Genomic DNA, 15479 nt, shown 5'->3' on the forward strand with positions numbered 1-15479 from the left:
CGTGATCCACTTGTGGAACTCTCTGCCACAGGACGTGGTGACAGCCAACAACCTGGATGGCTTTAAGAGGGGTTTGGATGACTTCATGGAGGAGAGGTCTATCAATGGCTACTAGTCGGAGGGCTGTGGGCCACCTCCAGCATCAAGGGCAGGGTGCCTCTGAGTACCGGTTGCAGGGGAGTAACAGCAGGAGGGAGGGTATGCCCTCAGCTCCTGCCTGTAGGCTTCCAGCGGCATCTGGTGGGCCACTGTGCGGAACAGGATGCTGGACTAGATGGGCTTCCTTGGGCCTGATCCAGCAGGGCTGTTCTGATGTCTGCTCTCGAATCAGGCGGCAGCTTTGGACCCTTACTTCAGAGTAAGACCTGGGGCTGCAGCTGGTTAAGCAGTGTTTGTATTACTGGTGGAGGAACTGAGGGGGCCTTGTGTCTCTTGCAGAGATGGGCTCTCCTTTGCGGAAGGTTTTCAAACAGAGGCTGCAGAGCCATACATCAGGGATGGCACAGCAGTCAGTGGCATTCTTACCTCTGGAGTTCGGGGCTGGGGGGTCAGGGGACCCCCCCCGGGGCCCCACAAGCCCTCTAGTCTGTTCTGGGTGGTGTGGTCGCTGCTGGCCGCACTGCAGCCGGCAGCCGGGTGTGGTTATGACCTGTGGAGTGGGGAGTGGAGAAAGAAAGATAAGCAGGGTCCGCCCTGGTTGCATATGAAAGGGAGACTAGAAGTGTGAGCACTGGAAGAGATTCCCCTCAGGGGATAATGGAGCCGCTCTGGGAGGAGCAGAAAAATCCAAGTTCCTTCCCTGGCAGCATCTCCAAGATCGGGCTGAGAGAGATTCCTGCCTGCAACCTTGGAGAAGCCGCTGCCAGTCTGTGTGTAGACAATACTGAGCTTGATAGACCAATTGTCTGACTCAGTATATAGCAGCTTCCTATGTCCCTATGTTCCTAAAGATGTGGGATGAGGATATGTTAAATTTTGTGTTGAAATGTTTTTGCAATGGCATATTGGCATGAATACACCTCACGTGTTAAAAATACTGTGTAGTGTGTGTGTGTGTGTGTGTGTGTGTGTGTGTAGGGAATTATGCTTAGCTTGCAGCAGGAGGGGTTCCTCCAAAGGCCTTATAGGTTCTAAAATTACCTGTGCACCGCTGATAGCCGCCCCTTCCAACTTGAACATCCTATGATTCTACATATCCCCAGACCTCATCCCCAGCTCCCTAGTTTTAGCCCAAGCATGGTCCCCATAAGCTTTCTAAAAACAGCAGCTATGGGGGCCTTTTATTTAAATGTTCAGAGATGGTTTATTAGGAACACGGGAAGCTGCCTTATACTGAGTCAGATCCTTGGTCCATCTAGCTCAGTATTGTCTACCCAGACTGGCAGCGGCTTCTCCAAGGTTGCAGGCAGGAATCTCTCTTCCCCTTCCATCCCCTCAGGGGAATATCATACATTTTTGCATGCTCTTTTATCTGGGCGGGGACTCCTTGAGTCCCATGATATGCAGACAGCATATCATGTTGGGCTAGGCAGACCGATAACCAGGGGAAGAGTGCTGGTCTTGTGGTAGCTGGGATGCAGGACCTTGAGAAGTCCATAATACTGGGAAAAGTTGAAGGAAAGAGAAGAAGAGGACGACCAGCAGCAGGGTGGATGGACTCGATGATGACAGCATTGAATGTACCACTGAGAGACCTTCAAGGCCAAGTTGAAGACAGATCATCCTGGAGATTATCTCTGTGGTCTCTAGGAGTCAGCACCGACTTGACAGCACTTAATCAATCAACCAATCATCCAATCAATCAGGATGTGGTACTTTTGCTAAACAGGGTGTGCCCTAGTTTGCATTTGAAGGGGAGACTACATGTGATCACTGTCAGATGTCCCCCAATACTATTGACCCAGCACTGGTAAAACATTGTGAAAACATTGTTTTACTGTTTGAATCAGTGGGACACAGAGAGAGAGAGAGGGAGAGAGAGGGGAATGCATCTCTTTTGCTTCTTGTCAAGCAATTGGGTGGGCCCAAGTGAAATGCCCTGAAGTGACCGGATTTTGCCTGATGTCTGCTAGTTGCCGATTTGTGCTGGAAGCATCAATCCAGTGGTCTGTTTACTGTGGGATCCTAGAACAGAAAGGAGGCTGGCTCTGTATAGAAATGTCAGTCTTTTTATTAACTTTTTTTTTTAATCATGTCATTTTTGGTTGTTGCTGCTGTTTTCGAGAGAATGTACACAAAGTTGAGAATAGATGCCCCCCCCAGCACACACACACAAATGGAAAGGAATGTACCACGATACATCACATTTTTAAAAAAGAAAGGAAGAAAGAAAAATGCAGTTTAGCATTCTAGGATTTCTCACAGACAGTATATGCTATACAGAAATAGGAAGAGAGGGCACATTTGGGTTTTTTGGGCCTGCTATATACATTTCTGGGAAATTCAGGTCAGCCCTTTCACACTGTGAGAACATAGGAAGAGCCTGGCTGGATCAGGCCCAAGGAGGCCTCTCTAGTCTGGCATCCTGTTTCCCACAGTGGCCCACCAGATGCCTTCGAGCACAAATATGAGATATGCACTCATGCCACAAATATGAGATGTTCTCCTTCATGGCATGAGATATTCTGAGGCATGGTGGGAAGGGAGCACCTGTGAGAAGGTGCGGAAAGGTCCAAGCGCCAAGTGGAAAGTGAGGTGGGCCTTCCGCGGTGTGGTGTCTGGTTCACCTAGCGGAGCGAGTGCGAGTGCTGTACAGAACATTCCCCCTTGGTGGCCCTTCTTGGGCCTACTACGTGACGGAGTGTGTTGTCATGGGCAACAGGAGTTAATCTGAGAAAAGAGAACAGACTGCCACAAAAACAGAAAGGAAACAAAAATCCTGCGGAAAAAGAGAAAACGGGAGACTGAGGCCTCAGGATGAGAGAATGCTAACCCTGTGACGTCATGTGGTGTTCGGTCACAGGGAGGAGAGAAGAGGGGAGGAAAGACTAAGACAAAAATATCAGTGGTTAATAATAATAATAAAATAATAATAATAATTAATAATAATAAACCTGGTGATCATGAAAACCCTAAGGTTTTACCACTGTGGGGAGGGCATGTCCAAGGGTGGTTTAATTCCCCTCAGTTTCCCCTCAAGGGCATGAGGGAAGAAGCAGGCAGGACCAACTGGGATGTGGAAGCCAATATTGTGGAAGCCCATATTGTGGACGACCAGCAGCCAGGTGGATGGACTTGATGACGACAGCAATGAATGCACCACCGAGAGACCTTAAAGGCCAAGCTGAAGACAGATCATCCTGGAGAGAATCTATCTATGGGGTCACTAAGAGTAGACACCGACTTTATGGTACAAACAATCAATCAATCAATATTGTGGAAGCCCCATATTGAGATGTTTTCGTAGTTCAGCCTACTCTTGTGAAGGGATGTGTGGAAACTCGTCTGATACATTTTTCTGATCGAAACTCGCTTTCCGCTTCCCTCCAAATCCTTTGGATGTCTTGAGCAAGCGAGAGAACCTTTGACGTTTGCCTCGAATTTCACTTGGGGCAAAGTTGACATCCTAGTGACGGGCGAAACCCCCTCCCCGAGAAATTTCACTGGCCTTCTTGAAAGCTGCTGAGCTTCCTTTGAAATTTCTCAGATGCTTCGCCCAAGTAGGAACCTCCAAATTGGCCTGAAGTGAAATTCTGTGGCAATTGGGCGGGGAAGGCGTGTGGGACGCCGATGGCTTGCTCGTGGCGGTTGGGACAAAGAGAAGTGTTGGTGCATGAGGTCAAATTAGGATATATGGCATTGCAGAAAAGATTGGTTTGATCCATATTTTTTTCCAAATAGGGGCTGTAGTCCCTGCAGGAACATGAACTAGGAGGAGAGTTAAACCACCCTTCTGAATCTTGGAGACATACATATATGTTTCGGTCCTTGGATTAAAAATAAAAATTACACCTGTGCTCGAGACACCGAGCAGAAGAGGGTTGTCACAGCCATTCAAGCAGGAGAAGGCACACTTTTGTAGGGTGTTGCTTGGGGTTTTTTGGGTCAGTGTTTAAGAGTCGGGACCTAAGAGCAGATGGGAGAAGGACGGGACACTTGGCTACCCAGTCCTCATGGCGTTGTCTTGGGCCCAGTGGCTGATGGGAATTTGGCTAACTCTAGCTTGGGGGAAGCCGAATCCAAGATGGAAGATCAGAGTTCGGGGGAGTCAGGACACCAGAGCAAAGCCCAAGGTGTTTAATGTGTGTGGTGTAGGGTAGTTTCTCTCTATGGCTTTCTCACCGAGACCCCAAATTTCTTCTCAGTGGACTACCTCTACGTCAGATAAGGCTGGCACAAAGAGGTGGGTGTTGACCTCAATAAGCCAATGGAAACCCAAGGCTGAACTGGTCTCTCTCCTAACTTCATCTTTGGTCTGACTTTGTCTTCTCAGAAGGAGAGACTCCTAGTCTGAGGAAGGGGGCACAGGTTGATTCCTTGCCAGGGACGATGCTTCCTCACTGCCTCCTTCTGTTATGAATGCACAAAGTCCAAGAGGTTATTAATTACGTTAAATGCACATCGGTGCCCTGATTATGTTTAGGTCCCTCCATTCAGAGTAGGGTAAACAGAGAGATGGAGGCCAAGCTAGATGCTTGTGGGCAGAGATATATAGGAAAGGCCCACCCGCCTCTGACCGGTCGGGCTACTGAAGCACCATGGGTCATAAACATGGCGGGAAACAAAGCCAAGAGGACTGGAAGCGAGAGGACGTTATCTCAGGCCTATCTTGTCAGGAAGCAGAGGGCTGGGATAATTCTCTCTTTGATTCTTCACTTTTCCGAATCGCTTTTCATGATGTTCATGAGGACATTTTTTAGGCTGTTCTTGCTGGGGGACTTGACGGCAGGCTTGAGGCCTTCAGCATCGAGCTGGTCCCTCTTCAGTTCCATCTCGATGGTCATGACGACCTTCTTCTCGCCCGCCTTCTTCTGCGTACCTTCCCTGCTGGCTAACCGCTATTTCTTATCCTTGCGGGAGTCGCCCAGGCCTCCCTTGGATTTCTTCTCGCTTGCCGACTTGGTGAGGCGGCTGTGGTCCAGCATAGCATACAGGACAGGGGGCTAAGAGGGTAGAAAAGAGACGCCCGTTACTGGTGTTTTGACGTGTTTTACAAGTTTGTAATGCATGTTCTCATTGCTTTTAAGCGGTTGGCTGCCTTGCAAAGGTTATGGTGCTGCTAAAAGGCAGGATCGAAATGCATAGCCAACAATCAAAGCCCAGAAGAGGTTGGTGTGTGAAAAACAGGAAGTGGATGGCCAAAGACAGGAAGTTATCATAGGAAACGGCCTTCTACTGAGAGTAAGACCATTGGTCCATCTAACCCGGGGCTGCTCAGCTTCGGCCCTCCTGCAGATGTTGGCCTACAACTCCCACAATCCCTGGCTATTGGTCTCTGTGGCTGGGGATTATGGGAGTTGTAGTCCAAAAACAGCTGGGGGGGGGCAAAGTTGAGCAGGCCTAATCTAACTATACTGCTCTCCAAGGTTCCAGGCAGGAGTCTTTCTCAACCCGACCCAGAGATGCTGCCAGGGATTGAACCTGGGACCTTCTGCGTGCAAAGCAGATGCTCTGCCTTGGAGCTACTGCTTAGCACCTCCTTATCCAGTCACTCTCAAACGCCTGCCGTGTGCAACAGATCTTCGCTGGGCCCACGTCTTACCTGCTTTGACATTATTCTCCAGCTCAATAGCGCCTGCGTGGAGCTATCCAAAGTCCTGATCTCTTGGCCTGTCCTATGCTCTACCTTAGAGCTGTCCCAAGTTCTGAATCCCTCCTCGGACTCTTGTCTTCACTCAGACCCCCTGTCTCACCTGAATCTCCAGTTCGGCCTCCTACAGCCCAGCCCGGAACAAGATAGCTCCATCTTCCATAGACCTCCCCCTTCGATGGTCTGGGGTCATGCTCTGAAACGCCCCATTTTCCCCTATTTCCCTGGCATGCCTCTCGATCCTTTTATCTCACTCACATACCTGGCGGCCGCGTTTTGACGAATCCTTGCCCAGCCTCAACCTTCCTTTCTCCATGGCACTGCAATGAAATCAAAACAGGATTTGGTCACTCCCCCAGGACAGACCCGGACTGTTTGCAAGCACCTGAGCGTGAATAAATTTCTGAGCAAGGGATCCTCTATATTAAGGGGGCACATAACGTGGATTCTCATGCAAGGGGGTCTTGCCTGGGGCCCACTTAGTGACCCTAAGTGGAAGCTGCCTCAAACTGAGTCAGACCATTCCTCTATCTAGTTCAGTATGATTTACACTGACTGGTAGCAGCTCTTCAAGGTTGCAGGCAGGAGTGCCAGGGATTGAACCTAAGATCTTTTGTATTCAAAGCAGATGCTGTACCACTGAGCCATATCTATCTATCTATCTATCTATCTATCTATCTATCTATCTATCTATCTATCTATCTATCTATCTATCTTTGGGAACTTTTGTTGAAAAGCGGTATATAAATATTCGCCTTATTGTTTCATATCGTATCGTATCGTACCTGTATTGTACCTGTATCGTACCTGTATCGTACCTGTATCGTACCTGTATCATATCATACCTGTATGCCAGGCCAGGTGAAAACTTTGTTTAATCGTCCAATGTTTAATCTCCCAATGCTCAGTGCCCTGAGAAAACTATTCAGCAAGGGGGTGCAACAGCTAGAGTGACTCCCGTTTCGGCTCCCTTCCACTTCACCCCACCCGCCGCATGCTTTACCTGAGTCTCCGTTGGAGGGTCGCTTGTCTTCTGAGCCAGCAGTACCGGATGAGATAGGCTAGCGCCACCACAACAAGGGCCACGAGCAGAACACCCCCAATGACGGCTCCCAACACCACGCCATACCTGGTGGGTACTGAGGAGAAGAAGAAAAGTCTGTGAGGGCATATGAAGTGCCATTGGTGTGTGTGTGTGTGTGTGTGTGTGTGTGTGTGTGTGTGTGAGAGAGAGAGAGAGAGAGAGAGAGATCCTGTTTGGACTGTGGTTCAGTGGTGCCATCTGAGCTGAGTTTTGTGATGACCACTAGCTTGGATGGCTTTAAAAGAGGCTTAGACAAATTCATGGAGGACAGGTCTATAGTCTGAGGGCTATAGCACACTTCCAGCCTCAGAGTCAAGATGCCTCTCAATCCCAGTTGCAGGGGAGCCACAGCAGGAGAGAGGGCAGGCCTTCAACTCTTGCCTGTGGGCTTCTCAGAAGCATCTGGTGGGCCACGGTGTGAGACAGGATGTTGGACTGGCTAGGCCTTGGGCCTGATCCAGCAGGGCAGTACCGGCCGGCGTGAGCATCCGGTCAGCTGACTGCTCACCAGGCCCTGCTCCTCACTGGGGGGTCCTGCAAGCCAAACCACCTAGAGTCTGGCCATTGTTGTTCTGGTTGCTACACTTGCTACTGCGCATTGCACATGCGGTTGGCCTTGTTGAGCATCAACTTGCACATTGCTCCCACACTCCCTCCCTCCACGGATCTGAAAATGCTTGTTTGGCCCACGGGGCACAGCGGTGACTGCACGGAAAGCGGGGAAGCCACAGGCCGCGTTCCCACTTCCGCTCAGGCGGTTCCGTCTGGACACGGAAACATTACCGTTTTCGAACACGTAGAGCGTGACCTGTGACGACTTCCCCACAATGTCGGGGGGATTCTTGACGTCGCAGGTGAAGGTCCCGTTGTCGGTGTAGTCTAGGTTGTGAATGATGATGGAGCCATCTTTCCAGCGGGCGTTTCCGATCCACTCAATGCGCTCCTTGAAGGCCCCGACGTCATCGATGTACGGCTGCCCTTTGGCATAATGGAATATCTGGTGTGGGACGAAGCAGAGAGAGAAGGGATAGATGTAAGCAATCCACCAGCACCGGGAGGATTGGGCCCCCGAGACATCACAGGACTACAACTCCCATCGCCCATTGCCATGGTGGGTGGGGATGATGGGAGTTGTAGTACAACACTATCTGGGGACCCCGGTTTGAGGACTCCTGCGCTAGCATAAATTGGGCCTGTCCTTAAAAGGGGGGGGGGTAGTTTTCCAATACAAAAGGAAGAGGGGGGAAAGCAATAGTTTTGAGGAACCCTCTGGCCACTGGCTGTGTCTTGACCCATCTAAATCTGTCGCTGCTGCCTCTTTGGCTTCTGTCACAATTGTGTCGTGGTTTTTAAGTTTGCTCCAGATTGTTTGCAAATGTTTTGTATACGGCTGTGAGCAGGTTGGGTAGAAAAGTGATCTGCCAAATAAATAAATAATCACGAGAGAGAGAGAGAGAGAGAGAGAGAGGTGGGTTGGTGACAATAAGCCCTGTTCCCTGGCCGAGGGCACGCCTCCGGAAATGGTGGTTTCTGTATATTTAGCTGGGGGAGAACAGCTGCCCTCATTGATCCCTGCAGAGCTTCTCTCCAGTGGCTGTCGCTGGGGTCTCCCTTGGGTTTCTCTTTGGACTGTAAGCTCTTTGGGGCAGGGAACCATCGTCAGGCTCTTTTGTGGCACCCTGCTTGGGGGGCCAGCCTGATCCCTGGGCAAAGAGGTCTCTTCTAAAGTGGTCACTCCCTTATATTTAGCAGGGAAGGAGCAACCGTCCCGTCCCAATCCCAGCCCAGGGTCCCTTCCCGGGGCTGTCGCTGGGATCTCCCTTGTATCTCCTTTTAGACTGTGACTGAGCCCTTTGGCGACAGGGAACTATTCGTGTGTGTGTGTGTGTGTGTGTGTGTGTGTGTGTGTGTAAGCCGCTTAGAGAACTGTTTTGTTTCAAGTCGATCTATAAATCATTATAATGAAGCAAAACATTCTGAGCATGCGAAAAGCGCTTTTTCCTTCAGGGGGAGAAAGCTTGTGCCAGCGGGGAGGTGAGCTACCTGCCTGGGAAGGCCCTTGTCTGCCTCCCCTCCACTCTGGTGCCACCACAGAGAAGGACACGCAGGGAGGTGTTTGAAAGAGGCCTTGTAGCAAAGGGGGCCAAGGGAGGCGATAGGGTGCGGGGTGGGGTGGGGTGGGTCAGCCAGGCTTTGCACAGGAGCCCCGGGCAAAGCGTCTCACCGAAATGCTGTCCCTGCTGTATTCCGGCTGAAAATGCCAAGTGAGGGAAATGTCGTCGGAGATCCACTCTTTCGACCAAAAGGAGCAGGAAAGCCGGATGTGGGAACCCACCGTGCCGTGGACCACCCGGTCTGTGTAAACGTTAATGGCCACGGTTGGGGTTAGCACTGCATGGGAGGGAGAGAGAAACAGAAAGGGGGTTAGTCCCAGGCCTTGTCTCTGCTTTTGGACCCAGAGCCAGCATGGCGACTGCTCCCCCCAGGGCAGAGTCCATGCAGGCTCAACACTCTGTCCCTTTTAGCTCCCTGCCGTTTGTCCTTAATAATCAAGAGTCGATGGCTCACCGTTTATCACGGGCATGAATAATAAATCTGATGCGATGACTTCAGCTCAGGTACTCTATCGGGCAGCAGCGATAGAGGAAGGGGCTGAAAGGCGGCATCATCTCATACTGTGTGGGAGGAGGCAATGGTCAACCCCTCCTGTCTTCGGCCAAAATAAAACCAAAGGGCTCTGTGGGCGCCCGGAGTCGAAATCGACTTGACGGCACACTTTACCTTTACACGAGCATCAGGCAATTGGGAAACGGAGCGGTCGTCCAGTGGTAGAGCTTTGCGTGTAGAAGGAACACAGGGGCTGGGAGAGACTCCAGCCTGGAACCCTGGCGAGCCGCTGCTGCCGGTCAGAGTAGACAATACTGAACCAGAGGGACCAAGGGTCTGACTCAGTAAGCGGCAGCCTCCTATGTCCCTTTTGCCGGTTCCTGTTTGAAAATGTGATCATAAAATGCCTCTGCAGATTTTGAGGTTCTGAATCAAAGGATCTCTGGGCCCCAGAGACCAGGAGCCTAGGTACACTGTGTGCTTAATCCAGTCCTGCCTGTAGGAGATGGCCTTGCAGACCTCCGTGGGGCAGCCCCCATAGCATGACGTGGAGGTGTATAACGCTCCTTTGTCCGAAAGGAAGAATCTACAATGCATTCGGTCTTGAGCACAACCCACTGCGATGGCTCTGTGAGACTCCGTTTGTCTCCTCCACACCCACTCACGCATCCATCCCTGGTGTGGGCGGCAGCTTCTGCAGCCACCAGCAGAGTCCTGCCGGCAACACTTCCAGGACCTCCCGGGACAGCGCTGGACTTCCCAGAAGCTTCGGGGGCGACATTCGGGATCAACAAGCAGCATTGTGCACCCCACACAAACCTGTCCTTCCCTGCCGCCCTCGGGTGCAAATTCCAGCGCTCTGGGCAATTTCCCTGAGCTGGGAGATTTGACTCCTGCTCTTTCCCTGGGGCTGTGCACCCCGCCTTGAAAAGCAGCCCGCGCGGCGTGCCAAACAGCGGGCCGGCCACCAGCCATGAATCCCGTGGCCTGGCCGGTGCTGGGCAACTTCGTGCTGGGTGCGTTGTGGCTGGTGTGTGAGTCAGGGCAGCACAACTCTGGCCTGCCCGCTGTCATTGGACTACAGCCCCCATGATCTCCAGCCAAAGTGGCCCATAGCTGGGGATGATGGGAGTTGTAGTCAAACAGCAGCTGGAAGGCCAAAGTTGTTCGTCGAGCTCAGAATGGTCCACTCTGACTGGCAGCGGCTCTCCACGGTTTCAGGCAGGAGTCTTTTCCTGCCCTACCTGGAGATGCTGCCGGCCGGGGATGGAACTTGGGACCTACTTCATGCCAAACAGGTGCTTGGTCACTGAGCTCTGTTCCACCTCCCACACCAGGACACATACAGACAAAGTCATGTCAGAGTGTTATATTCCTTAGGGGATAGGATTTCAAGCTGCTTCCAACTGAGTCAGAACCTTGCTCTCTCTTGTCTGCCCTGACTGGCAGTGGCTTTCTAGGGGTTCAGGTAGGATTCTTTCTCAGACCTACTGGAAAATATATTATCTGATCTTCACCCCATGCTTCCTCCAGGGAGCTTGGGACAGTGTGCACCCTGCCCCTTGTGAGGTGGGTTAGGCTGAAAGACAGTGACTGGCCCAAAGAAGCAAGATTTGAACCCAGCTCACTCCAGGATAAGCTCAACGCTATACCTACCATCACACTGACTCTCTCGTATTAAGTTGTAGCCGCTATGTGCAGTCAGGAAGGCCAGGAAAGCATGATCTCCAACAGCCTAGAAATACTGGCTCTGAAATATCTGGGTGTATTTCATTGGGCACGGTCCATAAAGCCCTGCATCTTTACAAATATTTAACCAAAGAGGCAAAAACTGTCAACGCAGCATCCTTTTTACAACACGGCGGCTATAATTTTTCAGGAGGCCTGTTCGGAACCGTCGCAGCGACTCTGGGAACAGGCCTGTCTTAAAATGCACAATAAATTTCATCATCTGGCCAGCCAACCGACACAAATGAGGCCTCTAATTCTACATTTTGTGGGATGTGATTTTTCGGGGAACGATGTTCGTTGGCATAATTGTGGTTTGATTGGCATGTTGCAGATGGTGTCATTGGGACGCCTCCAAGTTGCGACGTTTGAAATACATGGCACGAGCTGGAAGGAAATCTGGAGAAAACTGCAGACTGTGCTGTGAGCAAACCCCCCTTGCTTATAGATATAAAGAGAGAGAGAGAGACTTGGATCAACCTCACACACACATTAACATTGTCCGAGTGCTTTCCAGTGACCCAGAAAGCAGAAGTTGACAGACCTAGCCCAAAGCATCCTGATTCATAGTCAGACTCGCCAATGGGACATGGGTACTTCTCTCTCTTCAGGGAAACGGACGTGTGACCCAAAGAGGACGGCTGATGCTTCCAGGGCCCAAGACAAATGGTCAACCCCTGCTCACTTGGCGAAGAGGCACCTTTTAAATGTGGTGATTCTCTTTTATTTAGCAGGGGGAGAGACACTGGCCCTCTCCACCCCCAGCACAGGACCTCCAGTGACTGTTGCTGGTGTCTCTCTGACGTTTCTTTCTAGATTGTGAGCCCTTGGGAGACAGGGATCCATCTTATTTATTTATTCTTTCTCTGTGTACACTGCCCTGAGTGCCATTTTTGGAAGGGCGGTATAGAAATTGAATAAATAAATACAATAAAATAAAGAAGAGGACCTGTCACTCAGTGGCACGGCATCTGCCTTGCATGCAGAAGGTTCCAGGTTCAATCCCTGGCAGCAACTCCGGGAAAAGTCTCCTGCCTGAAACCTTGGAGAGCGGCTGCCGGTCAGTGTAGACAAAACTGAGGACTGGTTCTCACAATCCTGAAGTAGGGTAGGTGTCTACCCGGCCTTGGGAGTTGTGTGCATTCTTGGTTTTCACTTGTGTGCTTGGAAAAATCTAAGTAGGAGGCGGGGAGGAGAGCTGGTCTTGTGGGTGCAAGCATGCATTGTCTCTTTAGCTAAGCAGGGTCCGCCCTGCTGTGTATTTGAATGGGAGACCACATGTGAGCACTGTAAGAGAGTCCCCTTACGGGATGGAGCCACTCTGGGAAGAGCATCTAAGTTCCAAGTCCCCTCCCTGGCAGCATCTCCAAGATAGGGCTGAGAGAGACTCCTGCCTGCAACCTCGGAGAAGCCGCTGCCAGTCTGGGTAGACAAGACTGAGTTAGATAGACCAGTGGTCTGACTCAGTCTGTGGCAGCTTCCTATGTTCCTGTGAGTGTGATCATCTCTCAGGCATCTGCTGTGTAGGATGGGTTCTCCTCTAAATGCTGGGGACTGAATCTGAGTAGGGCTGATACCTGAGAGGCAACAACCACCAGTGTCCCCTCTAACGAAATCCCAGATGTTGTTGACTACAACTCCCATAACCCCCAAGCAAAAACCATTGCAGCTGAGGATTCTGGGAGTTGTAGTCAACAACATCTGGGAATCCCTGTTAGGGGGAACATTGGTCCCCGCCTTCTGCCTAAGCCGGAAAATCAGGGGTGTGTACAGCTGGTTAGGACCCAACTAACTACCCTGTCAATGCTCATAAATTAGAAGGATCAAGAGTCTGACTCAGGAGAAAACAGACTCCAGTGTCCCCAAGACACTTTGCTTACTGGGAATGCCTGGAAGACGTTTGTTCTCTGTAGAAACAGGGGGTACGGAATGGAACCCCAACTAATGGAAGGGCATCATTTGCACGCCTGAAATTTGGCACACACCTAGCCCAAGATTGATTGATTGATTGATTAAGTGCCATCTCATTAAAAAGGGGGGATAGAACACAAACCCCCAAACGGAAGTTCCTCCAGACTCCCTCCACAATGCAGAAATGCACAGGCAAGGACATTTATTAAGAGACAGGATGGGGAAAAGGGGGACATTTTAACCTCTAGCCACCCACACTTGGGACGTTAAGAGACCAGGTTAGAGTCTCCTTGCTGCAAGGAGGGCTTATATAGAGTCCAGTTCTTGGTCGATTTCCCAGTCCTTTGATCTAAAATGGTTTTTGGCTAGGAATGCCAGGGATTGGACCTGGGCCTTCTGGCACGCTAAGCATGTGGTTTAATCACGGATTAGGTGGAAGCAGGTTGGCCTCCCATCCCGTTGGGACTGGATTGGCCCAGTGTGGGAGGCTCGGATCAAATCTGAATTAACTTGCCAGGTCAGGCAAAAGGCGCATCCTTCCAAACAACTCGCTTTGCTTTTTTTCCTCCCGGATTGATTCTCCGAAAATGTACGGGATGAGATCCCAGGGTCATTTAAATGCATGTCTTTATCCTAAGACTCTTCTCAGAAGGAAGTAATTTGGTCATGCCTGGAATTTGTAAGTCGGGTGGATTTTACCGACGTAGCTTGGGCAACATAGGAACATAGGAAGCTGCCATATACAGAGTCCGACCATTGGTCTATCTTGCTCAGTATTGACTCTACACAGATTGGCAGCGGCTTCTCCAAAGTTGAAGGCAGGGATCTCTCTCAGCCCTATCTTGGAGATGCTTCCAGGGAGCAAACTTTGAAACCTTCTGCTCTTCCCAGAGTGACTCCATCCCCTCAGAGGAATAGATTACAATGCTCACACTTCTAGTCTCCCCTTCATATGCAACCAGGGTGGACCCTGCTTAGCTAAGGGGACCAGTCATGCTTACTACCACAAGACCAGCTCTCCTCTCCAGACAACATTTGTCTCGGGTCCCTCTGTCATCCTTCGCTTCTGTTTTGTGCCCTTGTATAGTTTCTTTCCCCTCATGTGTCAGCTGTTAATGCTCCTCCATATGATTCTCTTGTTCTTTATATTTGGAAGTTACAAATAATAACCGAGAACTTCATAAGGGAAATAACTGCCCTTGTATTTGGGTGCTTTTGTCTCGTCATAAATCCCCTCTTCCCTCTCATACCTATTTGCATGTCCAGCATCCCAAACTAAGGGAAGATAGATTCAAAGCGGAATGTGGACATACAGGTTAAGCATCAACCAGAATCGATCAAACTCGTTACACATCACACTGATGTCACCCCTGCCCCGATACTGAACCCTCTGTGGATCACTCCCTGACTTTCTCCAGATTAAACCATACTGCAGATTTGTGAGTGCCAGAAGCTGAAATGAACAAGGTAAGTTGTACCTTGGGAATGGAGCCTTATCTCACTGCTCTTGGACACAGGAAGTCCCAGCTGCGGTCCCTGGCAGCATCTCCAGGTAGGGCTGGGAAAGACCTGCCTGAAACCTTAGAGAGATGCTGCCAGTCAGTGTCAGGAAACCCTGAGCAAGATGGACTAATAGTCTGACTCCGTATAAGGCAGCTTCAGGCATTCAAAGCATAATCGCTAAACCAGTCCTCTTTGTACAGAAGAAGAAAACAAGATGCCTATGATGGCACTATACAACTAATAAAACAAATGTGTGAAGCAGCAAGAGAACTGATTTATCAACAGGTACTAAGCAAACAGAGCCTCCACATTTGGAGGCAGTCTACCTGCAAATACCCAATGATAGGGGCAAAAACGAGGAGGCGATCCCTGCCACGTTCTGCTGTGAGCTTCCCGCCTGCTTTCAGAAATAGAATTATGGAATTTGGTCCCATCCAACAAGGCGATTCTTCTCTATTTTAAAGACTTGCCTCCTCAAGACTAGGAACACTCGCCTACCAGATTATCCAGTGATCTGCCATGCATCTTCTTGGAACACGAAAAGATGGGGGCAAACAAGCCATGGAAGACAGCGGGCCTATCAAAGGTGGTTAGCCTCTGATGGAACCTCCATGGTCAGAGGCAGTGTACCTTTGCATAGCCAAACGCTGAGGAGCCACTTACCCATCGTTGAGACCAGCACTGCGAGCAGGAAGGCACTCTCCCTCCCCAAGCTGCCCGGGCCCCCCATGGCGTGTCGTTACTGTACAATTCCTAGCCACATGGAGGGGAAGAATTGGCAGCGGAGTTGGCTCTTCCTTGCCGAAGGATGCCTGGGAGGGTGGCACCCTCGGTTTAAGAACAGGCGGCCGGCCTCGCAAGGATGCCCGCTCGGCAGAAACCTCGAGCCAATGGGAG

At 50.6% G+C, this 15479-nt stretch overlaps 1 protein-coding gene and 1 long non-coding RNA gene across 2 annotated transcripts in view; one reads left to right on the forward strand and one right to left on the reverse strand.

Moving 5' to 3' along the window:
* LOC128337701 (uncharacterized) overlaps positions 1–6876 on the forward strand; it is a 30854-nt gene extending 23978 nt beyond the window's left edge. Inside the window, exon 4 of the long non-coding RNA XR_008312402.1 lies at positions 6658–6876. This is a non-coding gene — a long non-coding RNA (uncharacterized LOC128337701). The remainder of the gene's footprint in view (positions 1–6657) is intronic.
* On the reverse strand, positions 2155–15380 carry MPZ (myelin protein zero). Its single transcript, XM_053278980.1, has 6 exons — positions 15246–15380; positions 9058–9224; positions 7617–7830; positions 6753–6888; positions 6012–6069; positions 2155–5102 (listed from the first exon to the last, which is right to left on the reverse strand). Exons 1-6 carry the CDS (start codon positions 15310–15312, stop codon positions 4998–5000), a joined length of 747 nt encoding a protein of 248 aa, XP_053134955.1. The 5' UTR covers positions 15313–15380; the 3' UTR covers positions 2155–4997.
* Between the last annotated feature and the right edge of the window lie 99 nt (positions 15381–15479).

The sequence above is a fragment of the Hemicordylus capensis genome, chromosome 14 (assembly GCF_027244095.1).
Source record: "Hemicordylus capensis ecotype Gifberg chromosome 14, rHemCap1.1.pri, whole genome shotgun sequence".
Lineage (NCBI taxonomy): Eukaryota > Metazoa > Chordata > Lepidosauria > Squamata > Cordylidae > Hemicordylus > Hemicordylus capensis.